The sequence below is a fragment of the Malaclemys terrapin genome, chromosome 4, assembly GCF_027887155.1.
Source record: "Malaclemys terrapin pileata isolate rMalTer1 chromosome 4, rMalTer1.hap1, whole genome shotgun sequence".
In the NCBI taxonomy this organism is placed as follows: Eukaryota; Metazoa; Chordata; order Testudines; family Emydidae; genus Malaclemys; species Malaclemys terrapin.
The window spans coordinates 37,805,536-37,832,971 of NC_071508.1; the positions used below are offsets into that span (position 1 = coordinate 37,805,536).

At 44.1% G+C, this 27,436-nt stretch overlaps 1 protein-coding gene across 1 annotated transcript; it reads left to right on the top strand.

Annotated features, from left to right (window-relative positions):
• Nucleotides 1-76: 76 nt before the first annotated feature.
• On the top strand, nt 77-26,193 carry MRPL21 (mitochondrial ribosomal protein L21). The gene is made up of 7 exons (XM_054026057.1): nt 77-160; nt 4,851-4,911; nt 12,106-12,191; nt 15,787-15,950; nt 18,185-18,237; nt 24,653-24,756; nt 26,049-26,193. Exons 1-7 carry the CDS (start codon nt 97-99, stop codon nt 26,111-26,113), a joined length of 597 nt encoding a protein of 198 aa, XP_053882032.1. The 5' UTR covers nt 77-96; the 3' UTR covers nt 26,114-26,193.
• The last annotated feature ends 1,243 nt before the right edge of the window (nt 26,194-27,436 follow it).

Here is a 27,436-nt window from a genome sequence, read left to right on the forward strand (position 1 = left end):
GCCTCCTGCAGTCACTGCTTGGGCCGGGGCTGTGTTCCCGGCCGGCCCGGTGCGTCCTCACTCCGGCTCCCCGGGCTTCCGGCTCCGGCGGGCGGGATGATGGCGGCGGCCTGCGGGCGGCTCCTGGGGCCGGGGCGGCAGCGGGCGGGCCCCGCGGCAGGTGAGACCCGACGGAGGGGCCCCGCGGTCGCTGGAAGGGGGCTGCGCTCTGGGGTTTTGCTCCCCACCCGCGCTGTGGTTCCGGGGGGGTCAACACGGGGTCAGCTGCACCCAGGGCCCGGCCCCTCTGTACGCCAGGGCCCTGCCCTGATGGGCAAACCCGGTATGAATGTTACTGCCACCGGAGCCCCGGTGCGGGGCGCGCTGCAAACCCAGGAGGAAAAGTCCGTCCGTGGCAGGGTGACCAGATGTCCCGTTTTTATAGGGACAGACCCGATATTCGGGGCTTTTTCTTATATATGCTCCTATTACCCCCCCCCCCCCAATCTCTGTCCTGATTTTTCACACTTGCTGTCTGGTCACCCTAGTCCCTGCCCCAAGGAGCTCACAGTCTGAGTGCGCGGGCTAGCAGTGTCGGGACGGGCACTCTCGCTGGCTCGCTCTGGCGCTAATGCTCAGGGGCTAGCGGATTGCCCTGTGTGGGGCTGCGGTGGAATATCACACACACACACACACACACACACACACACACACACACACACACACACACACACACACACACACACACACACACACACACACACACACCAGTTATTTTGGGGAAGTTCTAGGGCCTGTGTCACACAGGACAGAGACCAGACTAGATGGTCACAATGGTCCCTTCCAGCCTTGGCATCAGTGAAGGGTCAGATTGGCAGTGACCGTTGCCGTTGGTTTTTTTTTTTTTTTTTTGCCTTCTTTTGCAGTGTGGGGGTGCAGTTAACTTACCGGGATTATCAGGGTGTATCTCACTTAATAATTTCCCTGCCATTGCGGGGGCCTCAGGGAATGGTGCACCTTGGTCCTCCTGTTCTTTGCCTGTGGCACATAATAGTTTAGTCTCCTGTGAGCTGTAATACTTTGGTCTAATCAGTTGGGTTTCGTGTGTGAGTATTGGGTGGTGTTGGTGGCCTGTGGTGTACAAACTGTCTGGTGGTCCCTTCTGACCTTTAACTGTATGACAGCTGGCAGGGCTTCAAACATGTTAGGACTTGTCTACATTGGAAAGTTGTAAGATGTTAACCATTCCAGTATAGTTAAAACTCTCTTAGGGTGAATGCAGTTGTATCCCTATAATGGTGCTTTATAGCAGCATAGCTATTCCCATACAGGAAGGGGAATAAGCTATATCAGTGTAAGATCCCTTTATGCTAGTTTAATTGTGTCCACACTAGGGAGTGTACTTGTGTGACTTTAATTTAAAAAAAATCCCTAACTGAAATAATTGCACCAGTACAAAAACTTGATAGCTACCGTTTGCTAAAGGAAATGATGTTGATGTAATAGACTTCTATAAGGTATTTGACTTTGTACCACATGACATTAAGAAACTAGAATGATACAAAACCAACATAGTATATGTTAAATGGATTAAAAACTGGCTAATTTACATGTAATTGTAAACAGGAAATCATCAGGTGGGTGTGTTTCTTGTGGGGTCGTGGAGGGATGAGTTCTTATCCCTACACTATTTAACATTATTTTTACCAATGACCTGGGGAAAAAAACACCATAAGATTATCACTGATAAAATTTGCAGATGACACAAGAGATTGGAGAGGTGGTTAATAATGAAGATATGGGTCACTAATTCAGAGCAATCCGATTCACTTGGTAAGCTGGGCTCAAACAATGTGCATTTTAATACAGCCATATGTAAAGTCATCCATCTAGGAACAAAGAATGAAAGCCATACTTACATGATGGGGAACTCTGTCCTGGGAAGCCATGACTCTGAAAAGCATTTGAGGGTCACAATGGATAATCAGCTGAACAGATGCATATATTATTTGTCATACCCTGGTGAAATCTGCAGACTAGCTAGATATCAGCACCATTTCCTGATTCTTAAATCTGCTGACTAAGGCAGTCGCATATTGCCCATACATGTCACTCGTAGGGGGACCACATAGCAGTTGGGTCCTGCCATAGGCATTTGTGCATGACAGGCACAACATCTCTGCCAGAATCACTATAATACTCACGGCTTGAGCAAGCTTGGGTGGGTGAAAGAGGAGATCTATACCATCAATTTATAAAAAACTTATGATTTCATCTAAAATAAAAAGTGTCCAGCCCTAATTACCTTCCAAATATAGGCCAGTGCCATTATCTTCCTGAGTCTGCAGGCAGACTTTGATTCTTAGCCTTGGCTAACAGCAGCAGAGTAAAATTAACAAATATTCTGGCTGGGTTTTTTATTTGCTATTCAGAACTCTGTAGGCCTCAGTGAAATTGTCAAGAATTATGTCAGTTTCATGCTGCTGCCCTCCGAAAAACTATGAAGTGCAGCAGAGGCAAGCACCAGAGATTTTTGTAGGGGAACAAGACATAAAGAGGGGCTGATAAGGAGTAAAGTAGCAGTGACCATCCTCACAGCAGCCAACAGGAGGTGGCACTTCACATTTTTGAGAGACCTACTAGCTAGATTTCAGAGGGGTAACCATGTTAGTCTGTATCAGCATAAACAATGAGGAGTCCTTGTGGCACCTTAGAGACTAACACATTTATTTGGGCATAAACTTTGGTGGGCTAAACCCCACTTCATCAGATGCATGGAGTGTATTTTTCACTCCTTGCATCTGATGAAGTGGGTTTAGTCCAAGAAAGCTTATGCCCAAATACGTTCGTTAGTCTCTACGGTGCCACAAGGACTCCTCATTATTTCTACTAGCTAGAGTTTGTCATAAAATATGGAGCCCTTAAGCAAAGTTCAGAGACAGCAGTCTGGTAGCAATCCCATCAAATGGGAGAGGTTGAGCTACACACCAGAGCATTCATAATGTGAATGACTGAACTTGTAGGTGTGGCCAGTACCAGGGTGCTTGTGAAAGCACTTTGAGATCTACTAATGAAAAACACTATATAAAGAGCTAAGTGCGATTACCTGAATAAGCTGGCCGCCTCACAAACTTTAAATCCAGACCTACATTTGGTTTGTGCTACCAGTTGGTTATAATAATAATAATCAAAAGTAGAGCTCACAGTCTAGAATCGTTATGTTTATTTGGTTGTAAAGGGCCCTTTCCAGACATTTGTATTTATTGCACTCTGGAAGGTCAGCTGTGCAAACACTTTCTTTTAGTTAAGCAAACAATTTCAGAGACAGCTTCTTTTTCTCCTAATAAAGTTCAATTGCTGTCTTTCTTCTTTGCTAGCCCAGTTTTCCAGGGCTAGGCCCTCCCTGTTAATTAGCAATTGTGCAGGTCTAGTTCCTTTCCAAAGAAAATCTCTCCAATGCTGTGACTGCAAAAAGGCAATTAAAATGATAATTGCCCATCAGAAAGCAACCCTTCCGTTAGGGGATTTTCATTAATCTCTCTGGATATTTGATCACATTAATGATAATCCTCCATTCCACTCTTCCTTTGCCATTTCAGTTGCTCATTGTCTAGAGAGTTAGATGTAAATAGAGAGTCCTGATTTAGCCATTTAAAACAATCTTCGTGTTCAAATTTTCTGTTGTTTTTTAATCTCTTCAATTGATGCTGTTCTACAGCCCGCTTGTCTGAGAGAAGAGAGATGGTACTTGGAGTTAGGGAAAGCCAAGGCGTATGCATGGAAAAACCAAGGTCCCCCCACTCTAGAAAGGTTTCAGAGGGGTAGCCGTGTTGGTTTGTATCAGCAAAAACAGCGAGGAGTCCTTGTGGCATCTTAGAGACTAACAAATTTATTTGGGCATAAGCTTTCATGGGCTATAACCCACTTCATCAGATATTCACCCCTTCTTGTCAACTGTTGGGAATAGGCCACATCCACTTTGATTGAATTGGCCTCGTTAGCACTGACCCCCAACTTGGTAAGGCAAGTCCCATCTTTTCATGTGCTGTATATTTATACTGCCTACTGTATTTTCACTCCATACATCTGATGAAGTGGGTTATAGCCCACAAAAGTTTATGCCCAAATAAATTTGTTAGTCTCTAAGGCACCACAAGGATTCCTCATTGTTTTCACTCTAGAAAGGTTTCTTTAAGCCCTCTACACTTACACGGGTTCCCTGTGTTTCACTTGGCACTGAAGTGACTGCTTGGAGAATGAATAGCCAGGGAGTTACTGGAGTTATCTGCAGTTCTCTCTCTCTCTTCTCCTTTGCATGCATGGAAATGCAGGTGTGGGGAAGCTGAGTGAGGCTTAATGAAAGTTGCAAAGAGCCACCTTGTTTTGTCCTACAAATATTATATAACTTGTCACAGCCTTAGAAGGGTGAGAGTCTTCTAGGCAGGGAAGGATACACCTAACCGTATCCATTAAAGTAATAGTTCAGCACTGGAAGGATGCAACACAACTGTGTATACACCCCTGGAACATTCCCCTATCTTGGTGACAAAACAGATGTTATGCATAAATACAACAATATTAAATTGTTGCAATCCACGTTTGGAATCTTATAGCTGACACTCTCACTTACTGTACATATTCCGTGTATGCTGTTTAAGTGTGATCCTGTCTCTGTTCTGCTCCCTTGGGATATTGTGCAGTAGGGAGGAGTTCTTGATTTATGATGTCCTGTGTCTTGTTTCTGTCTCCTGCATTGTGATGCTTTTCCCAGCAGTGCTGAAATTGACATGGCTCATACTTACTCATTAAATTACCAGGGACTGATAAATGTTACTGCTTATTTTTAATTTTCTCTCCTCTCTTCTTATTAGCATCTCTGTTGTGGTCTACAGTTCGAAGCGAGAGATCTCAAAGCACTTCACTACAGCAAGGGTAATGTCAACATGTTCCTCTGCTTCCCTCTGAAATACTGACCCTCCCTTCCCCTCCTCCCCATTATTGTCTCCCCCTCCCTTTCAGTGACCCAGTATAGCTAGAGCTACAGTAACTCCTCACTTGAAGTCCTCCAGATTAACGTTGTTTCGTTGTTACATTGCTCATCAATTAGGGAACATGCTCGTTTAAAGTTGTGCAGTGCTCCCTTAGAACGTTGTTTGGCAGCCGCCTGCTTTGTCCACTGTTTGCAGAAAGAGCAGCCCATTGCAGCTAGCTGGTGGGGGCTTGGAACCAGGGTGGACTGGCAGCCCCCATATCAGCTCCCTGCTCCCCTAAGTTCCCTGTGCAGCAGCCGCCCAGCAGGCTACCAGTTGCCGGCAGTTCAGCTGTCCCTTCCCACAATGCCATGTGCTGCTCCTGCCCTCTGCCTTGGAGCTGCTCCCGGGAGCCTCCTGCTTGCTGTGCAGGAGTGGGGAAGAGGGGTGCTAAAGTCGGGGTGTCCCCCTCCAGCCCCCCTGTTCCTGTACCCCCATCTCCTGTACCTTATTTCCACAGGGGGGGACACTACAGGGTTCAGGACCGAGGGAGCTTGCTGGCAGCAGCTGCTGTCTCAACTTGCTAATCTACTTAAAAAGGCAATGTACTTAAGGAGGCTGACCCACTCTAAAGGGACAATGCGCGTCTCTCTCTCTCACACAGGGTGTGTGTGTGTCTCTCTCTCTGCTATCCTGTCTCCCCTCCCTCCATTCATGCTACCTTGTAGCGGGTGAGGATACATTAACAACAATGTGTTAACCCTTGAGGGCTCAGCCAAGTGCTAGTTCATCATTTAGCAGTAAGGCATTCCCTGGGAAATATCCCACCCTCTGACTTCACCACCTCAACCAAACTATACAAATATCATTGCTGTGTACAGTATTAAATTGTTTGTTTAAAACTTATAGTGTGTGTGTGTGCGCGTGTGTGTATATATATATATATATAACATTTAGATTATAATGTAAATGGGGGGGTTAGATTCCAGGGAAATTTTTTCGCCAGACAAGACTGTGTGTGTGTGTGTGTGTGACACACACACACACACACACACACACACACACAGTCTTGTCTGGCGAAAAAATTTCCCTGGAACCTAACCCCCCCATTTACATTAATTCTTATGGGAAAATTGGATTCGCTTAACATCGTTTCACTTAAAGTAGCATTTTTCAGGAACATAACTACAACGTTAAGCAAGGAGTTACTGTACCTGTAACTGTCTGAGCAAGTCAGGGTACAGCTTCAGTCAGTGCTACTCCTTGCTTTAGCCAGAAGGGGTCACTAAAGAAATAGAACATTACTCTGTGCTGGGTCCTGGAATATATGACCTAGTAATTATTTTCTGTCTCTGATTTCTGCAGTTCTAAAGAGCAAGATGGGGCACTCCCTTCCCTTTGTCTTGAGTGCTTGAGAGAGAGGGTTTTTAGTCTGTCCCTACATCACAGAATATGGCACTGCCATTAGGCCATGGAGCCAGCCCAAAAAGGCATGGTTCTTGAGAATTTTTTGATAACGTTTGCTTGGTGTTTCTGTTAAATGTAGGCACTTTAAAGAGCACTAATGGACATTGCCAAGTAGATTGAACGTAACTCCCATACTATTCATTTTACCCTGTTTTACTAGTGTCTAGCATTTCCTTTGAATTTGAAAATGCTTGTTGTAATTTTCACGTCACTTGCTAACTATTGAAACTACCGCAGGGAAGTACTGACCAGAGCTCTCAGGAAATTCTTTGCTCCCTTTTTATGTCAGGGACAATTTTATGGTAGTCATACAATGCCTTTCTGGCCATCCCATCGGAGACACATTAACTGTTCAAAAGAGAAGATGATACTGAATCAAAGACTATTTTCCGCAAATGTCTTTGCAGTGTCATTGGTTCTTACTTAATAAGGAATAAATATTTTAATAAGTAAGGGGCATTTTAACTGTGTGTCTCTTTGAATTAAAGCATCCTGCAACTGTTAGGATACCCTTAGACACTGGAATATGCAGAGTGGTTCTTGATGTCAACTATTACTTAGTGTTAGAGTATTTGCAGGAGAAGGTAAGCTTTCTGCTCCACGATGGGGCTTGCGTAGCAAAACACAAAGCTGCTGTGAGGAGTAGGACTTAGGTTCTGTTCCCACTGCCACTGACTCAGTATGATTTTGTGTAGTTCACATAATCTCTCTATACCAGTTTCCCCTTCAGCAAAGCGGGTATACATCAGTGCTTACCTTCTTTGGTAAAGTGCTTTGAGATCTCTGGGTGAAAAGCATTGTATGTGAGCAAAGAATTGCCCTTTTGAATAATCATGCTTTTCCCTCCATTGTTCTATGGAACAAATTAAAAGCTTTCATAGAAAGTCATGAAGCAGAGGTGTTAGCTGTTGCCACAACCCTTCCAATGTGTCACAACTTGTATGAGAGATCATAAGAGGTTCCTAACTCCAGCAAAGGTCACTCAGATAATTTTTCCACCCAAAATCACACTTCTTAAAGCCAGAAAGGATCATTCTGATCATTTAGTCTGACTTCCATTTTATTGCATATAGGCATTTTCTATGTACCTTTTCATCTTCTAATTAAAACCGTTGAAATATTTGAGCAGAGTTTTAATTGCTGCTCATCTCTGAAGTTTATAGCAAATAAGTATTTTCACTAGTGATGTCCTAGTTCCTTGTCTGTCATCCCTTCTTTGGCCAAGCAAACCAGCCGATATAGTTGACATACTATTAGTTGAACAGGGCTTTTCAGGTAACAAGGGATTCTTTTCAGTGTTGGGGCAAAGAATCCCCCACAGTGACAGTCTTGAGTGAAGCAGAGAGAATCCACTCAGATTGCTGACAGGAAAACACTGATGGATGCTGGCTTAAATATCCCTGCGAGCTTCCATTCATCAGTGTTGTGGCAGCAGCAGAGGGTTTGCTGCCACTCATTGCATCCCCAGGATACCCACTTCATTAGAGCTGTCATTGTGTTAGCAATTTTGGCATTGCCAGTAGGTAAGGTAGCAACACCTAAGAGAGAAAGTAAATCAGCCTCCTGGGAAGGCCTATTCAGCACAGAAATTGATTGGGCAGTTTGAGCTCTGATGACAATTCCTTTGAATTGTGGCTGTCAGTGCTGAGTGCCCTTAGGGAAAGTCAATCAATGGTACCCAGTGTCATCCGAATATAATTTTCTGTTCTTCCTGTTAGCTGGATTCTCAAGGAGATTCCTCAGGAAAGAATGTCTAGCACAGGGGAGGGCAAACTACGGCCGTGGGCTGGATCCAGCCTGTCAGGGCTTTCATTCCAGCCCACGGGATTACCAGCCCTGTGGCGCAATGGGACTAAGGCAGGCTTCCTGCCTGCCCTGGCCCCGCGTTGCTCCCAGAGGCGGCCGGCACCACGTCCCTGTGGCCCCTGGGGTGGGGCAGAGGGATCCATGCGCTGCCCTCGCCTGCAGACACCGCCCCTCACAGCTGCCATTGACCGGGAATGAGGAACCACGGCCAATGGGAGCTTTGGGAGTGGTACCCAGAGGCGAGGGCAACATGCGGCAGAAACTGGGTGACTGGGCAACAACATGGCAGATGAAATTCAATGCTGATAAGTAATGCACATTGGAAAACATAATCCCAAACATACATACCAAATGATGGGGTATAAATTAGCTGTTAACACCCAAGAAAGATCTAGGAGTAACTGTGAATAGTTCTCTGAAAACATCCACTTAATGTGCAGCAGCAATCAAAAAAGCTAACAACGTTAGGACCCATTAGGAAAGGGATAGATAATAAGGCAGAAAATATCATAATGCCACTATATAAATCCATGGTACACCCACACCTTGAATACTGTGTGCAGTTCTGGTCACCCTATATCAAAAAAGATACATTAGAATTGGAAAAGGTACAGAGAAAGTCAACAAAAATGATTAAGGATATGGAACAGCTTCCACATGAGGAGAGGTTAAAAAGACTAGGACTTTTCAGCTTGGATATGCAAGGGGTCTATAAAATCATGAATGGTGTGAAGAAAGTAAATAAGGAAGTGTTATTTACTCCTTCATAGAACTCAAGAACCAGGGGTCACCCAATGTAATTATTAGGCAGCAGGTTTAAAACAAACAAAAGGAAGTATTTCTTCACACAACGCACAGTCAGCCTGTGGAACTCGTTGTCAGGAGATGTTGTGAAGCCCAGAACTGTAACAGGGTTCAAAAAAGAATTAGATCAGTGCATGGAGAATAGGTCCATCCCATTAGCCAAGATGGTCAGAGATGCAACCCAATACTCTGGGTGTCCCTAGATTCTGATTGCCAGAAGTTGGGAATGGACGACAGGATGGATCACTCAGTGATTGCCCGCTCTGTTCATTCTCTCTGGAACATGTGGCATTGGCCATTGTCAGAAGACAGAATACCAGGCTAGATGGACCATTGCTATGACCCAATAAGGCTATTCTTATGTTCACAGAGGGCTTTTGGATTAAATAAAGTCTCTCAGCTCAGATGTTAAGAACGTAAGAATGGCCGTACAGGGTCAGACCAAAGGTCCATCCAGCCCAGTATCCTGTCTACTGACAGTGGCCAATGCCAGGTGCCCCAGAGGGAGTGAACCTAACAGGTAACGATCAAGTGATCTCTCTCTTGCCGTCCATCACCACCCTCTGACAAACAGAGGCTAGGGACACCATTCCTTACCCACCCTGGCTAATAGCCATTAATGGACTTAACCTTCATGAATTTATCCAATTCTCTTTTAAACCCTGTTATAGTCCTAGCCTTCACAACCTCCTCAGGCAAGGAGTTCCACAAGTTGACTGTGCGCTGTGTGAAGAAGAACTTCCTTGTATTTGTTTTAAACCTGCCCATTAATTTCATTTGGTGGCCTCTAGTTCTTATATTATGGTAACAAGTAAATAACTTTTCCTTATTCACTTTCTCCACACCACTCATGATTTTATATACCTCTATCATATCCCCCCTTAGTCTCCTCTTTTCCAAGCTGAAAAGGCCCAGCCTTTTTAATCTCCTCATATGGGACCTGTTCCAAACCCCTAATAATTTTAGTTGCCCTTCTCTGAACCTTTTCTAATGCCAGTATATCTCTTTTGAGATGAGGAGACCACATCTGTACGCAGTATTCAAGCTGTGGGTGTACCATGGATTTATATAAGGGCAATAAGATATTCTCCGTCTTATTCTCTATCCCCTTTTTAATGATTCCTAACATCCTGTTTGCTTTTTTGACTGCCGCTGCACACTGCATGGATGTCTTCAGAGAACTATCCACGATGACTCCAAGATCTTTTTCCTGATTAGTTGTAGCTAAATTAGCCCCCATCATGTTGTATGTATAGTTGGAGTTATTTTTCCCAATGTGCATTACTTTACATTTATCCACATTAAATTTCATTTGCCATTTTGTTGCCCAATCACTTAGTTTTGTGAGATCTTTTTGAAGTTCTTCACAGTCTGCTTTGGTCTTAACTATCTTGAGCAGTTTAGTATTATCTGCAAACTTTGCCACCTCACTTTTTACCCTTTTCTCCAGATCATTTATGAATAAGTTGAATAGGATTGGTCCTAGGACTGACCCTTGGGGAACATCACTAGTTATCCCTCTCCATTCTGAAAATTTACCATTATTCATACCCTATGTTGTATTAAAGCAGAAATTTCCAAGAGGGATGTTAGCAGCTATCTGTATCTTCATTCAAGATGTGCAGCTGGAAGCTTAAAAAAAGCAACTTCCATAATCTTGTATAGAGAGCCCAGCTGTGGTTCTCAAGGCCCTCACTAAATTACCAATTTAGCGGAGAAGAGCTTTTAAAAATAGTCCTCCTGGAGAGGGACAAGTAATGTGCATGAGTGATTAATCTCCAGTCCCCTGAGGCTGATTTGGGGACATTATCTTAGACCTTCTTTTCCCTCTAAGACTGCGTCTGTGCTGGGTTGTTTTCTGATATACTCCCCACCATTGTTAACACCAGTGCAGCAACGGGGAGAGTAGACAATGTTTCAGGCAGCCACCAGTATTTTAAGCAATCTAGGCCTGCTCTTGCTCCCACTGAAGTCAATGGCAGTGGGGCGGGATCATGTCTCATGTCATCTACACAACATGGTGGTAAAAGCTGCTGGTGGCCCCTGACGCTTTATGTGCACCAGCATTCCCAGCTGTAGCTGCAATGGTGTCAATAACAGTGCTAAGTTAAAGCCTGGTGTAGCAAAGGCCGAAGGAGATTTTAAGCTATTACGCAACTCTCCAGCTCGACTTCAAACTGCTTATTCTTAAAGGTCATTTTTGCACATTTTGGCTTGTTGCATTATAAAATTGAAGAAAAAACTTGTCCTCAACTTGTACTATTTATACAGGGAGTGCGGGGGGGGGAGAGGGGATGACAAATGGGCCATTCATCTTCTTTCTAGCAAAGCTCTCTGGGGTCCTCTGAACTTTGTTGTGTAGCTGAGTTGCATTGAGCATTGGGGGTAGCAACTGTTTCTGTTTGAGTACGGTGCCTTTTCTTAATTTGCAATAGTAGCTCTGAAGCAAGACAAAGCTTTTTCAGTGTGTGGTTAAACAACCTTTTCAAACGGACTGCAATTTCAACACCTTTGAAAAGTGCCCACTCGTGCCCTAATCGTCAGAATGCATCAGTGTATTTCATTACTGGGCCTGCTTTTAATATGGTCGATCTTGAGCCAGCTGCTCAGTTGCTGTGATGGGAGTTGAACAAAGTATGGGGAGATAGGAATGGGAATTTTGCTCCATCAAAAGCCCTCTTACTGTAGCAAGCTTTATCCTGACTCTTATGGGAAGAGGCTGTTTTTCTTGCTTCATCTAGTTAGACATCCCGTGACCATCATACATAACACTGGAGTGAGGAAAATCAGTAACCAAAACTTCTTTAACTCGCTCAGGGGCTGATCCAAAGCCCATTGACTGGAAAGTTTCTGATTGACTTCAGCGGGGATCAGGCCCTGAATGCTGATGAGTGAGCTGTGTCAGGAAGAGAACCGTAACTCCTGAGGTTTTGCCTCCGCTCCGCAGATGGCAGAGCAGCCCTGCTTTTCACTGTAGGAATTTTATGTGCATGTGCTATTGACTCTCATCTTTGTTAATGTTTTGGGTCTCATGGTAATAAATATTTGTAATAGCTGATTCTCACCTTATTTTTGACAGAATTATTGCCAAAACATCATTGTCCTCTCCCCCGTGGCCCGAAGTCAAACTGCCAGATCCAATAGAAGAGGCAAAGTACCATGCAGGTAAAGGTCTCCAGCTGCAGAGCCCGGCATCACTACTTCCATACTATTATTGTCAGTCTGAAAGATTGTAAGGCAGCACATCCCTGATCTTTTGAGTGGATATTTGTTCTTCTCAGTCTTCTTCATGTTTTTGTCTCATTCCACCCAGCGTATTTTAGAGAAGGGAGCTGTTGCGCTGTCTACTAGGGCCAGTTAACTTAACGGGATGCTGCATTTAATGTATGTTCACTCTGCAATGGAGGGATAAAATATCAATAAATAACTGCATGGATAATCGGCAACTTGCAAAAGAGCCTTCAACTCCGGACCTCCTTTTCTGGATTGTTTTCATTCTGCTCACTGCACCACTCACTATTGCTCAGGTGACAAATTAATGTAATGAAGAAAAGTGTTTGTCCCGCAGGTACTGTTTGTTGACACAGTGAATCATAAATTTTTAATATCAACAGTGGGGGAAATAAGTATTGAACTGTTTGGTAAAATATATCAAATCTTCCGTTGGGTCTGATTTGCACAGGGCTCTGCCTTTGAGCCATTGTAATTTCCAGGCTTCACCACCTCATAGATATTCATGGTTTCGTGTCATTCCATACAACGTGTCCAGGAGGCCTCTTTCCAAAGCAACTGGCTTGCCCATCCAGAGCAAGCTCAGAATATTACAGCTCTGACTTCAACTCACATCCATAAGAGCATTTGAGTTCTACCTGCCAATCTTTCCCTCTGTTCTGCCTGGAAATGGTCAGATATTTTATGTAAGATTACTCCCTGTTCTGCAAAAATGCAGATGACTATTAACGATAAAATGGCAGCATTGGTTGATGTGAATTTCCTTTTTTAAGGATCCAATCATGAAACTGCAGTCGTTTCAGCTCAGATAAAATTATAGTCCAAAATTTTCAAATATAAATATCTGAAGATAGGCTTCTGAATATAAATAGCATGTACAAATCCCACTGACTTCAATGGGGGATGCTAGTACGGTGTGTGACAGGGTACCACCTGGAACTGGGGTATCATTGAGCCCTCTGACTCGCCAGCCTGGGCTCCCTCTCGCACCTTGGTGCTGTGACAAGCTTTAGACCGCTCCGAGTCCTACTCTCCCACCAGCATTCTCACAGGCAGGGACACACCCAGCTGCAGTTGCATGGCTTTGGCCAGCCACTGCATGAACCAACAATAGGGAGGCTGCAGCCAAAATAACTCCCACCTCCCCAGCCTAAGACCCCAGAGCTGTACCATCCTGTCCTGGTCAAAACCCCGGCCAGTATGAACTTATTACTCAGTTCACCTCTCCCTCAGTGTGGAGAGGAATATGCACGCTTGTGGTAACCAAGCTGGGATTTTCCCCAGACACTTCGGTCAAAGGCACACTGGTTTAGATTAAAACATAGAACAAGTTTATTAACTACAAAAAGATAGATTTTAAGTGATAGCAAACAGATCAAAGCAGATTACCTAGTAAATAAACAAAACTGCAAACCAAGCCTAAGATACTAGAAAGATTGGATATGAATCAGCAATTTCTCACCCTGACTGATAATACAAGCAGGCTTGCAGCTTCTCAAGGCACAAGCTGCCCTTGCTTTGTAGCTTGGGCACCCCACCGCCATTCCAAGTCCTTTTCTTTTGGAGCTTCTCTCAGGTGTTGAGTTGTGGGGGATCTATTGTGTGACAATAGATGATGTCACTTCCTGCCTTATATAGCCTTCCATATGGCAGGAACCCATTGTTTCAAACTTGGTTCCCAGACCAGTTTGTGGAAAAATACAGGTACCCAAAATGGAGTCCAGAGTCATGGAGTCTAGTCACATGCCCTTGCAGTCATTACTTACAGGCTGTCTGGAGCGTTCTCAGGAAAGCTCACCGGGTGGGAGATGAGCTTCTCCTAAGGCCCATTGTTTCTCCTAACGGCCCATTACCCTGAATAAGCCCTTCACAGCCAGCTATCTAGGCTGGAAGCATTTTGCCTAGTGGGTGTCACTCAGGTGTAACCAAATTTGAAATACAGATACATAATAAATATTTATAACTTCAGATACAGAAATGATACATGCACACAAATAGGTTAATCATATTTGGCAAATCATAACTTTTCCTATGACACCTTACATGACCCATCTTGTACAAAATGCAGCATAATTATGCCATAATCATATCATAATAATATTACTATGACGAATATGGGGTGTAGTGTCACACAGTGCATTACAGTAAATCAGCCTACTTTTATTTAGGAGCCTAAGTAGAGATTTAGGAGCCTAACTTAAGGCACATATGTTTGAAAATTTTGACCACAATAGAATAAGCTGTTCACGATCTTGAGGCACGAAATTTTTTTACCCAACAATATCACAAAGTGCAGTTGAGGTCATAATGAAAAGGAGCTGGGGATCACACTTCCATCTCTGAAGCATCCATTATTAATAACTGTGACTCAAAGGATACTAGACCACATGGACAGTTGGTTTGTTCCTATGTGCAATATGTTCTGACCATAACATAAGCTCCTTGCTTAATTGTAGTGGGAGTGGCACTGACTTCTGTGATTAAGGTTGCATAATAGTTTCCATCTAGCTCCCTGTTTTCAGTTGCTCGTAACTTTGTGTGTGTGTGTGTCTTTTGGGGTAAAACATTCCATTCTTCATTTCTTTCTGAAATGGAATTTTTGTTTAAATTCTGAGTAAAATTGTGTCCATTATTTTTGAGCACAAGGAGGGGGAGAATATACTTTTCCTTATTATAAAAAATACTCATTTTCTGAACAGCTTGAGAGCTGAAAGGCCTGAGGGTAGAAAGTTGAAATTTGACAGGGAAATAACCCTCATTAGGAAGTGCCTTTGAGTGTTCCCATAAAGGCAGAATTTGATTTGACTGAGTTATGACTTTAAAAAATGGTGTGCTTTGCTTGTGTGGAACATTTTGCATAACTAAGGAAGGCTGCAATGCGCATGGATAACTTCTCTGGGAAGCATACAGTAAGGGGTTGAGGAAGGGTCCCTGCTTGCTTTGTGAAATACACAAGATCTCAAGCTTGGGCTTTGCAAGTATAGTGGAGCCCCAATTCCTGCACAATTTGCAGAGCCCTGTGTACCTTACAAAGTACACTGGAGCCCTCCTTCAGCCCCTGTGAATTTTGTAATGTTTTCAGGATTTAAGGGATGGCTCCTGTACACTGCAGGATGCACCGAAGGCAGAGTGGGGCACTCTCTTATGGAACACCTTGGATCTGCGGGATAGGGCATTCCAGTGGTGTCTAAACAAATATTTCAGACTTCAACAATCCGATATAAGCTGCACCAGTGTAAACCAGGTCTACATTAGGGGGTTGTATGGGTTCAGCCAGTCCAGCAGGTAAAATCCAAGTATAGACAAGACTTCAGTCTTTCAAGAAGGGAGATACGGTGCATGCTTATGAAACATTATCACTGTTCAGCCAATCTCTGCAACCCTAAGTAGGACTACTACTGAGATAATGGCGTCTATGGGAGGGTGGCAGGGACAAAATGTGTTGGTGTTGAACAGCTAGCCTTTTCTGCTGGTTTTTCTCACTGTGGCCTATCCCTGATTTACTTATTAACTCACCATTTGTTAACAGAGGTCGTGCAAAAGGTGAATGAGATGATTGCCACTGGGCAGTATGGAAGGCTCTTTGCTGTGGTTCACTTTGCCAGTAAGCAGTGGAAGGTAACCAGCGAAGATTTGATTTTAATGGAAAACATGCTGCCAGCTGAATGTGGAGACCGAATCCGACTGGAGAAGGTAAAACCCTCCCGATGTTCAGGATTATGTACATTAACTCGAGCACTCCCAGCCCGCTTATGTCAGCTATTGTTTGTGACGGACGTCAGACTTTATTCCCCACCCACGCAGCCCACTGTGGCTTTGGTTCTTTCTCTGGGCTGCCTCAGCTAATGCAATTGGAGTGAAAGTATATCTATTTCATCCTTGGGAAAAGCTGTTGACTTCTATTCATTTATTGAAACAAGAGGTCACTGACCAAATGATCTGAGCCACCTACTGACTGTTCACTGTGCCTGCTTCATTGTTTCATAAAACCCTAGGGGTCCCCCTTCCTGACCAACAAGTCAAGAAAACTCCATTCACCCATATGGAAGGCAATAAAACTGACTCACTCAGCGGGGTTAGTGAATGTTGTGGTATTTAAGATTGCGCTGAGGGCTGGAAGAGGGAGCTGGCTGTTTATAAAAATAAATAAACAACAGATTATGGGAAACTGGTGTCCCTTTGCTCTCCCCTGCCACAGTAGCCCTCTGTAAGGTTTAATATCATGGATGTGTTTCCATAGAAAATGTTTATATTGCTCAGCCCCACCAGTTCTGTGCTAACCACAAGGATGTGTTGTTATTCTTTGTGCTCATTAGCAGAAATGCCATGGATAGAGGCCAGCTTTCCCAACGTGGCATCATAAATGGGAAAAAGTTCCCTGAGAACTCAGAAATCAATTTCAGAGAAGTCTTGAATATTCCCCTTCAATCTGCAGAAACTCCAGTTCTAACTGTAGCTACTTGCAAGGCCTTCATGTTGCTGTGATTTTAATTACCCTCATATTGACAATGTTAGCATGATTTGCACCAAAGAGAGAGAGACTGAATTGCTCTGCAGATTTCAGGCTTCTTCCCTCTGTGTGGGAAGACAGGCAGTTTGCTTTACCCATTCTGTCCAAAATCGTAAATATCTCTCTGTTGGATGTTGTCATTCCCAGACAGGCTGCCCAAGAAAAGTTTGTTGTCTTGGGATTGACAACACTAATCAGCTGACGCAGCAATTTGCCCAAAAGAGACTGTACGTCTGAAAGTGACATAAGAGTTGATTCCTCTCCCAAGCTTCCATGATGTTCATTGTATCTGTGGATGAGGATGGCATAGAGGGGATAATTGTGGGCTCCTGGTTAGATATTTCCAATATAATCCACTTCTAACATTTAAATGACCTCACAGAGACTCATTAATCCAAACCTTGGATGAAATACCATGCAGTGAGGCTACACTGGATTAATCTTTATTCATCATAGCCAAGCATTTATTTGCAGTGTAATAGGGTATGATAGAGACCACTTTTCTACAAGTTTGTTGCTTTGAAGCCCGATATCTAGGCACCTTTTCTGGCAGCTGCCTGGTGACTCCTTGTGTGAGATAGGCGATTGCAGGAAGCAGCCTGCTGAGTGTGCAGAGATCTGGGTCAGGGTGAAGAAAGTCAGGCATTTATGTTTAATCTTCCAGTAAATCCAGACCATAATCCTGTCGGGTGTTTGCTAACAAATGTCTATCTGAACCAAAAAACAAAAGCCCCAGTTATATGTGCATCGCTTTTAACTGCTGCAGTACAGTTAGTGGGGAAAAGAAATAGGCTGTAAAAACCCTATGTGTTTTAAATACTTCCCAGTCTGTCCAAGTCTTGACTGCAGGTGCTGCCTGTTCTCTTACTTAAGCAGGCAATTTAAATTCCCCTGAACCAAAGGACTAGTAGATGGCATGAGTCTACCCTGGATATCTATTTGTTTATTACCCATCTGAGTGTGCAGAGAGAAGAAGAATGAAAATGTTGCTATTTCCCTAAGGAATGCATAGCAACTGCTATAAAACTCCAGTGATCATAGCAACTGTGGTCATAGGCCTTGGCATGAAGATCTTGGAAATTCACGGTCTTTATTTTTTTCTCTGCCTTTTTCTTCCATTGTCTTACAAATGCAGATGAAATCAAAGGGGTTAGAGGCTCTGATTAGTGTGTAGAATGTTCGTAAAACATGCTCTGGTAGAATAAATCTAGCCCTTGCCTGGGAGAGTGTTTATTGAATGGGTCTGTTTCTTGGCGGGTCGCTCTCTTTCAGCAGCAGATTGAGTCTTGAAGCTCATAAAAATGCAAATTTTCCAACACACAAGCCTCTAGGATACTTGTAAAGTTTCGATAATACTGTTTCTAATTACATTGTGACCACTGACAAGTGACCCAAGTGCATAATTTAATCTCTCCAGGTTTTGCTGGTTGGTGCCGATGACTTCACGCTTATTGGAAAGCCACTTCTGGGGTAAGAAAGGTTATTATAAAGTGTGTCTATCTCCAAATCAGCTGACTGCCGAGTGAAATGCTTTCAAGATTCAGCCCTGCCAGGGCTGGGGACATACAAGAAGTCTACGCAGCGTATTGCAAGCAGTGCTGGGGGGGTTGTGTATGTGTAACCTTGCTTAGCATTTGTGGGGAGTTAGGTGCACACATCAAAGGGATTAGGCTCCTAAATCTGTGAGACTCATTTAATCCTAGAACTAAATCTGCTCTTCTAGTAACATAGAGCAAAATAGTTAAGGGTGGAACAAGGCTGTAACATATTAATGGGATGAGGAAGTGAATCCCACTTCCCAATCCAGAGCCTGCTGATTGGGGCAGCGTGGAGGCATCTTACTCTTAAATACACTTAAAGACTGTAAAATTCTCTCAGAGAGAGGAAGGGTAGTCTTGTGACGAGTGCCCCCTATTCCTGGCTCTGTCTATCTCCCAGGCCACTTCTCAAGACAAAATTCATCAATGTTTCCAATGTGCTTTGAGATTTTCAGATGGTAGAACTGTAAAGCATTATTATTGTTACTCATTGTACTAAAAATAGGAAACAGTCTGATGATTACAGCGATATTTTTTCACTTCAAATGTTTTAATGTAAAATATGCCTGTGAGGCTTCTCAGAGCAGAATGTGTTAAGCAGGGGAGGCAAATTCATTCCATGGACTGGGCCAAATTGCATTTTTAATTATGGCCCAGACTATGTACGTTCCTCAGCCCACAGCAGAACTCTCCCTGATGTCACAGGTTGATATGCACAAAGATCAAGGGTTGAAAGATTGGGTGCTGTATGTAATAACCACACTTCTTGTTATTATTTAAGTGCCTTATTGTCATATCCAGCATCACGTATTGGGTAAATACACTTCCCTTTAGAGTTAAACTTCCTTCCTTCCACATCCTCCTTCCTCTCCTGTCCTTGGCGAGGTCTAGGCGAGAGTGATTTGCTGGTATAGCTTTTCAGGCATATTATACCAGCAAAGCACTCCTAGTGTGGATGCAGCTTATGCCGGCAAAACTGCGCTTGTGCTGGGATAGCTTATTCCAGTCCCCCTGGTGAAATAAAATATACCGGCAAAAGCGTGGTTTTGCTAGTATAAACTGTGTCCATACTTGGGGCTTTTGCTGGCACAGCTATGTGGGGTCGCAAATCACACCACTAACCAACACAACTGTGTTGGCAAAAGCGTGTAGCATAGACCTGGTCTTTGAGTGTCTCCTCTTTTCTGCTCTGTCTACGTCCTCCCTGCAGCTTCCCTCCGTTTCCATGCCTCCCCATCAGCTTCGTTCCCACTCCCTTCCTCGTCTCATTTGCTACAGTGAACAGCAGCGAAATAGTTAATGTTGTTGTGTTGCATGACAATGTTAGGCTTTAGCATTAACACCCCAGTGAAATGAACTGAGAGGAGAGGGAGCTCACACCTCTCAGAGCCTTTATTTCAGGCTGTGTTCATGCATAATCAGGAAGGCAACGTTGCATTGATTCACATTCTGTTCTTGGCTGGACAGTTTTCTTTGCAACCATATCCTCGTCTATCCAAGGGAGTATTTGTAAAACATTTGCACAGTCACTATCGTCAGTTCAGCTGCAGAAGTGCTAGCAGCATTGGGAGCCCTAGAGTAGACAGGGCTTCTGTGGCTGCCAGCATTTTAGACCTGAAACACTGGGACCCACAGGAGCCTTGTGTACTCTGGCCTCCAGACACTGCTACCACCAGAGGAATTGAACCAGCATTCACATTTGTGGGGAATTTTTTGCAAAAAAACAGGAGGGCTAGAAACTTAATATCTTGCAAAGAAAGCTCAGATTTTGCAGACTCTGGGCTGGTCTACACTGCGGGGGGGGATCGATCCAAGTATCTTGGATCGAATTACCTGCGGTCCACATGGCGCAGAATCGATGGCCATGGCTCCCCCGTCGACTGCGCCACCGCCACTCACTCTGGTGGAATTCCGGAGTCGACGGTGAGCGTGTTCGGGGATCGATTGCTACCCGCCGATACGGCGGGTAGTGAAGACGTACCCTCTGAGTAAGTTGTGAGTCACCTCAAACAGTCCATGTTTTTGGCACCACTGAATGTTCCTCTAGCAATGCAGATCTTTCTGTGCAGTGCCCTAAACTCTGCTAATTAATTGCCAGCATGACAGTACCCTGGCAAAGCTATAATTGTGCACTAGCCTTTGGGCACACACTGAAATACAGAGCTTCCCTGGAGATTTTAGGGAAGAGGAGGAGCCATCATTTGGTCTCTGTATGTTCCTCAAAAGTGGGGAGGCTTTGGCAGTGTAACTGACTGCAGCCCAAACTGTTTCATTTCAGTGTTAGGTTACACTGCGTTAAGGGTAGTGGAGGAGAGTAAATGCGTGTGAAATAGAAATGTGGTGTAGTGTCCCATCCTCTCTTTTAGGGCTCTGGGGAAACTCTGACATATGAACAAGCTGCCCACCACTATAATATGAGACAAAGGAAAACAGAGCACTGCCTATTAGAGATGGTGTAGGCTGTAATATTTGTGCATAGTTCCCTACTCTCCCTAAGCCACAAGTGTTTTGGAGGATAGATAACAGCTTGGATTAATACAAAGACTTTTTGTTTTCCATTGGCTTAAAAATCAACACATAAGTGAATGTCTGAGCCAGTGTCGGCATAGTGCAGTCCATTTCAGCTGCGTTCCCTGATCAGACTTGGTGGCGGGTAGAAACTTGTTCTCTTTTAGACAGATGGTCGTTTTAATTTTCTGTAGAAATCAGATACCTCCCAACGTGACACTCCTTTAACATCTTCAAACAAAACAAAATGTCTCTCTCCTCCCACTCCCGGTAGCCCATACCAAGCGCCAAGTCTGTGGTCTGCCTTGTTCTTTGCAACCCCTTATTGTCCAGCATTTCTATGCAAAAGCAATATTAAGTGGTATGCAGTTGTCATTTCCTTAGCTTAATAACTTGTACAGTATTGTACACCCCCAAAGCTGCAACGGGAAATGCTTGTGACCCAGAAATCATAGCAGCATTTTCACTATTTTCCAGTGAGGTGTTTACGCTCCGAACCATTGCAAAACACCCTAAGGTAATTTAACCCTAAGTAAAGGGGACATGGCGTCCTTGATGGTTCATGTGTTAGGCAAAGAGCTCAGCTTACTCTGACCCTAGATGCTGTTGATCAGATTTCTTTCCAGTAACGTAGCCAGCTCTTTTACACAAGGATTCCTCTTGTCTGCTTGCCCAGGTTGGCCAAGGCTACAGACCCCTGGTTGCCAGATGGCACGATGCCACACTGCCTCTTTCCCCAAAAAAAGCCATGTTGACATTCACCTGCCTCCTGTCAGGAAAGAGACTCCTGGGCATGATATAAAGATTGTCATCAGTAAGCATCTTGATACTTATGGGACGTCCCCTGCATGGATTATATTCATTATTTAGTAACAATCACTTTCACTCCAACTTGGATATAGGAAGTTATTGTATGAATTCCTCTTCCTTATTAGAAAAACCTAATCTGGAAATTCTGGCCCCACTGAAGTCAGTGGGAGTTTATCATTCAATTCAGGGGCACCAGGAGTTCACCTCTGTGATTGCATAATGCTAACAGCTGAGAAGTTTAATAAACCATTACTATTTATTATTTATATTGCTGTAGTGCCAAGAGGCCTTGATTCAAGATTTGGGCCTCATTTTGCTCTGCATTATACAGATGCCTATTGAGAGAGAGAGAGTCCCTTCCCTGAAGAGTTCAGTCTCTCAGACATTCAGCCCTAATGAGTGATTCAACACAGGGCAAAATTCACACTGTAGTTAGACCCACAGCTTGGGTCAGATAGCTTTGAAACTTGACTTGCAGACAGAAGTTGCTTCTTGGCACCTGGGTGTGCTCAAGAATAGCATTTTGGAAGGTCTGCTTGTATGTGTGTGACTGTTGCTCAGTACACATGCCTGTGGGACAGTATGTATCCAGCACCTAGAGAAGGGAGTTCTCTACATAGGTTTGTATAGATATTTCCCTAGCATAACACCTCTGGCTGAACACAAGTAAAGCCCATGAGCGGTAGGACACCTGGCCTGGCAATAACCAAAGGCTGATTTCTGGACCAGCTTTCCCTCCACCACCACTCTATTGGTGGCTTGTAGCCAATTACTGCACTACTTAAAATCATGACGACTATTTGCTTAAAACAGCCCACAGATTTTAGTGTTTGAATCACTCTGTCCTCACTGATCTTGCCTTCTGAGGGTCGATTATTTCCATGTGATTCCACAGCACAGCTGCTAGTGTTAGTGACTGGACTTGCTTACATGCACGGACTTGCTAATCCTGCAGTAGTGAGGCAAGCGGGAGTCTAGCTTTCCTGTTGTCTTCAATGGGCACAGGGTCAGGCAGAATAGCTCCCTAATAGGAAGACATTCTCATAAAATACCCCTGTACCCTGCTTTTCTTTGCCTTTGCTGGTTTCTTTTCTAGCCTTGCTGTTACGTGCACCTAGAGACCCTAACTGTGATTGGGGTACCATTGTGCTAGCTGTGAAGTACATCCTTTTGCCGGGTCACACTCTGCTCTGTAGCTCATTCAGCTGTGGCCAGTAGCCATGTATATTAAACTGTATTTGTGGCTGGCTGCTGAATACGCAGATAGGCTGATAGTGAGTGTGTGTGTGTGTGTGTGTGTGTGTTCGTTCCTCTAAGAATTCAATCTCTTATAAATATTGTATTCCCAAAGGGCATATGTTAATACTGATGGTAAATGTTTCAAAGCCTTTGGCCCTTTCATTATCTTATTGGAGGATTGTTTTTTTTCTTTACGTGCAGACAGAATCATTTGTCAAGGAAATGTTCTTTAAGTGTCCTCCGGCGGTGAAGGCAGCTCAATAATGAGCTTTTAATGCTGTTTTGGTGCAAAGCGTTGTGAAAAAGTGCATCTTCCACCACTACCATTCATTACAACCAGAACTTCCCAAAGCACTGGCCTGGGTTTCCTGCCCTAAAATGAGGCTGATTTGTTATGAAAGAGAGGACAGTTGCTCAGGCAGGTAGCTCATTCTTCGGTGTGGACCTTAAATCGCCATACTTTCTGTCCGCTTAGATGGCAGTTAAAGATTCCAGGGCAGTCTTCCAAAAGGGGATGCCTCAGTGGTCTTGATCAATAGTTCTCCTCTCAGTAGCTTCCAGAGTCCAAGGATGTGTGTGTGAGCTGTCGCTGAGTGCCGAATTCCATTTGTGTTTGCTCGCTGACTCACTGCCATTTCGAGAGAGAATGCCTTGCATGCCAGCTCATGTGAAATGGGAGCTTTAGAAACCATGCTGCACTGAATATCTGTCACAGAGAAGGGAGGATGGGAAAGATTTTATCACTGAGTGATGCTGACTGTGGCAATAGGTTACAGAATCAAGACATTTAAGACCATATTCTTCTCTTAATAATCTCTTGGCAAGCCTCCCACAGGTTTCTGTGAGAGATCCATTCTGGATCTAGGAGAGCATGAAGTCCTGAATTTATATCTGGACTTCTCCTCTAAATGAGATTGAAATCCCAGGAATAAATAGACAAGGCAGACAAAGGGTGGGAGGAGAAAGAGAGGTGAAATGACTCATGCAAGCTCACACAACCAGTCAGAGAGCGGTGGCCTATTAGTCACATTATTGGACACAGCGGATCAAGTCCTGCTCCTCTTATCAGGTGAACAGTCCATTGTCTTCTCTATGAATAGAATCATAGAAGATTAGGGTTGGAAGAGACCTTAGGAGGTCATCTAGTCCAACTTCCTGCTCAAAGCAGGACCAACTCAATACTCCGGTAAGTCATGCTAGAATAATTTATCCTTCAGTCTATAAATCAATATGCCAGTGATTGCTGTCTCTGCTGCTTTGTAGAAGGGGGAACAGCTTTGGTCATGACGAAGGAAGAGCTCTGTAGAAGGGTTGCCAACTAGTCTGAGCCCAGTATTGAAGGTTTACTATACTTTAAGGCAAGGGGAAAATACAAGATTTTTTTTAAAGCGCCATGTTCATCAGGCTTCATTACAGGCATTCACAGCACTGGGAATTTGGGCTTGCCAGCTCTGAGTGTCGTTGCAGTCTTCCACTGTTACTCTACCAGCATCAGACATTTCTAACTCCCTCCCAGTGAGGCAGAGAAGTACTGCCCTACAGAGTAGTGTGGCACTTACCTGATAAGACTTGCATAGTCAATCCTGTGTTTCTTTAGTGCAAAGCCTGCGAGTGGGCACAGCTGAGATGGATTTACCCACTCAGCAGCTGGGGACCTCGCAGTTCCCACAGGACAGGGTTTTGTCAGAAAGATGCATTACTTTGTGATAGTCTTCCAGGGAGCTTGCCCATTGATTAGAGGAGGACGTCATTAGTTACGCTCTGTTTCTTTTTTTTTTATTATTTTTAAGGAAAGATCTTGTCCGTGTGGAAGCCACAGTTATCGAAAAAACAGAATCTTGGCCAAGAATTAACATGAGATTTTGGAAAAGACACAATTATCAAAGGAAGAAAAGTAAGATGAAAAGAATATAGCACCGTCACTTCCCACTGCCTTCATGGCCCAGGGCCACAGGAACGGTACAGAATGCGCTGGCGGCTCAGACCCCAGTGACATAGGCATAGCACACAATGTCTTTGCAGCTCAGAGTACGGACAAGGGCATGGTATACAATGCCCACAGGAGTACCCTGATGGCACAGGGATATGGGCTCAGTACCCAATGCTCTCCTGGCTCAGTGCACAAGGACATGGTCCCACTACACAATGTCCTTGGAGCTCAGAGTATGGACACAGGCATGGTACGCAATTCCCACAGGAATGCTCTGCTGACACACAGCACAGGGCTATGGGCTCCATACACAGTGCCCTCGTGTCTCACAGCACAGGGACACAGTGCCCAGAGGAGTGCCCTGATGGCTCACAACACAGCAACATGGGCAAGGTACACAAGTCCTGACTTCTGAGCAAAGTGACCTTATTTCCTTCCTCCACTTTCTGACACTCCTTGACTAAAAGACCGTTTAAAATACTGCTTTCAACACAAGGAAGTGTTGCAGTTCTTGTTCAACAGCCTCTAATCTTGCATATTTATCCACAGATATTAACAAGTCTAAACAGCATCTTGAACCAGGCTTTGATTACCATGTGAATGAGGCACTTGTAGAGTTTCTTCCTGAATTATCAACAGGAAAAAACAGTGAGGTAGAAATATTGGGCAGAAGTAAAACCTGACACACACTCACAGGAGCTCACCATTCATGCGCGTACCTTTGCTCAGGCCCTGTCTACACGAGAAGGCTTTGCCAGTATAGTTATACCTATGTGTAACTGCACTTTTGCTGGTGTAGTCCACTCCAGCTCTCTCAAGTGACACAAGCTGTGCTGATAAAAGCACAGTTGTTTCGGTATAACTGTGTCTACATGTGGGACTTTTGCCGGCACCGCTGTGTGGGTCATGGATCGCACCTTATCCCACCCCGCATCAACATAACTGTGTCAGCAAAAGCCTGCTAGTGTAGACATGGCCTTAGGTCCAGATTTTTAAAGGTATTTAGGCATTGCTGTGCTCAGCATCACAAAGCCTAACTGATGTAGGTGCCTAATTCTCATTTTTGATTGTTGAGGGGATTTAGATATCTAAATGCCTAAATCTCTTTTGAAAATGATATTTAGGCTCATAAATCAGTTAGGCATTGCAGCACTGAGAACAGCAGTGTCTAAATACCTTTACAAATCCGGGCCTTAGTGTTTACTTTAATTGACTTTAATGCATGATCTTATTTTTCTTCTTTCATTCTTTTTCAGTTATCGTGCAGCCACAGACGGTCCTCCGGATAAACACCATAGAAATTGCTCCCTGCTTGTCATGATCAATTGTTGGTCTAGTAGGACTAGGTTTATTTTTACTGCTTTAGGAAGTATGGAAATAAAGAACTCTTGTCATTGGAAAGTCTTGGGCTTTTTATTATTGTCTATAATGGAAACCTATTTTTACTTTTTTAACAATGAAACATTTTTTGTTGAAATACTATTTCAGCTTTAATGTTGTTTATTTGTAACCAATTCCTTCTGAAATTCAGGATCCAAGGATCATTGACAAGATGTTTAATTCCACTCCAGTCTGTCTTTGCCTGAGCTCCAGCACTCTCACAAGCAGAAGACAGGCATCATGGAAAAAATGAAAGCAAGTGCTCAGCTCAGCTTTTAAAATGGACGGCGATCTAGTGGTGTAAAAGAGAAAAGCCATGTAACTTCACAGCCTTGCAGCTTATGCCCTGATCCAGCAAAGCATTTAAGCACGTTAATAACCCCATTAATGTCAATGGGACTGCTCCTGTGCATAGTTATTCACATGCTTCAGTGCTTTTCTGGATGAGGTCAAGTGCATGAACATAAATGAAGCCTACAGTCAGGTCAATAGATACTGTGTGTAGCATGTGATCCCTCCCTCTCCTCATGACAAATCGCTGCTGTTCCATTCTTTGGGAGCTCAAAACCAGAGTAGTATGATATGATCCCTGCAGTTTTACAGCTCCAGAGAATAATGTGGTATGGTTACAAACATGGGGGTGACGGGAGATACAAACCCGGGGACTGCAGGACTTGTAATGCATTTCATGATGGGGCCAATCAGTGCAACTCCATGTTAATGAGTAGCAAGAGGGGATGCAGCTGAGGAGTTAATCCTCTTAAAGGGGAACCTGATTATTTCTAAGAAGCTGTTCAGAGTTCTAGCCCATTAGCAGAAGTCATATACCGTATATACTCGTTCATAAGCCGAATATTTTTGGTAAAAAAGTGACGCATCAAAGAGCAGGGGTCGGCTTATAAATGGGTCTACACCAAAATTTGATGATTTTAAACTCTATGGAATCATTGAATTGAATATCTAATACATTGTCATTTTGTTTACCTGGAGCGTCTGCAGGCATGGAGCCCCTCAGCTCCCTGTGGCCCCGGTTCGCTGTTCCCAGCCAATGGAACCCCTCGGCTCCCTCTGGCGCGCCACTTCCACAGCTCCCATTGGCTGGGAATGGCAAACCGCGGACACTGGGAGCTGAGGGGCTCTGTGCCTGTGAACGCTCCAGGTAAATAAAACGTCCAGGCCCGCTAGCAGCTTACCCTAATGGGCCAGGAGCCAAAGTTTGCCAACCCCTGAAATATAGGGTTGGCTTATGAAAGGGTCATACAGT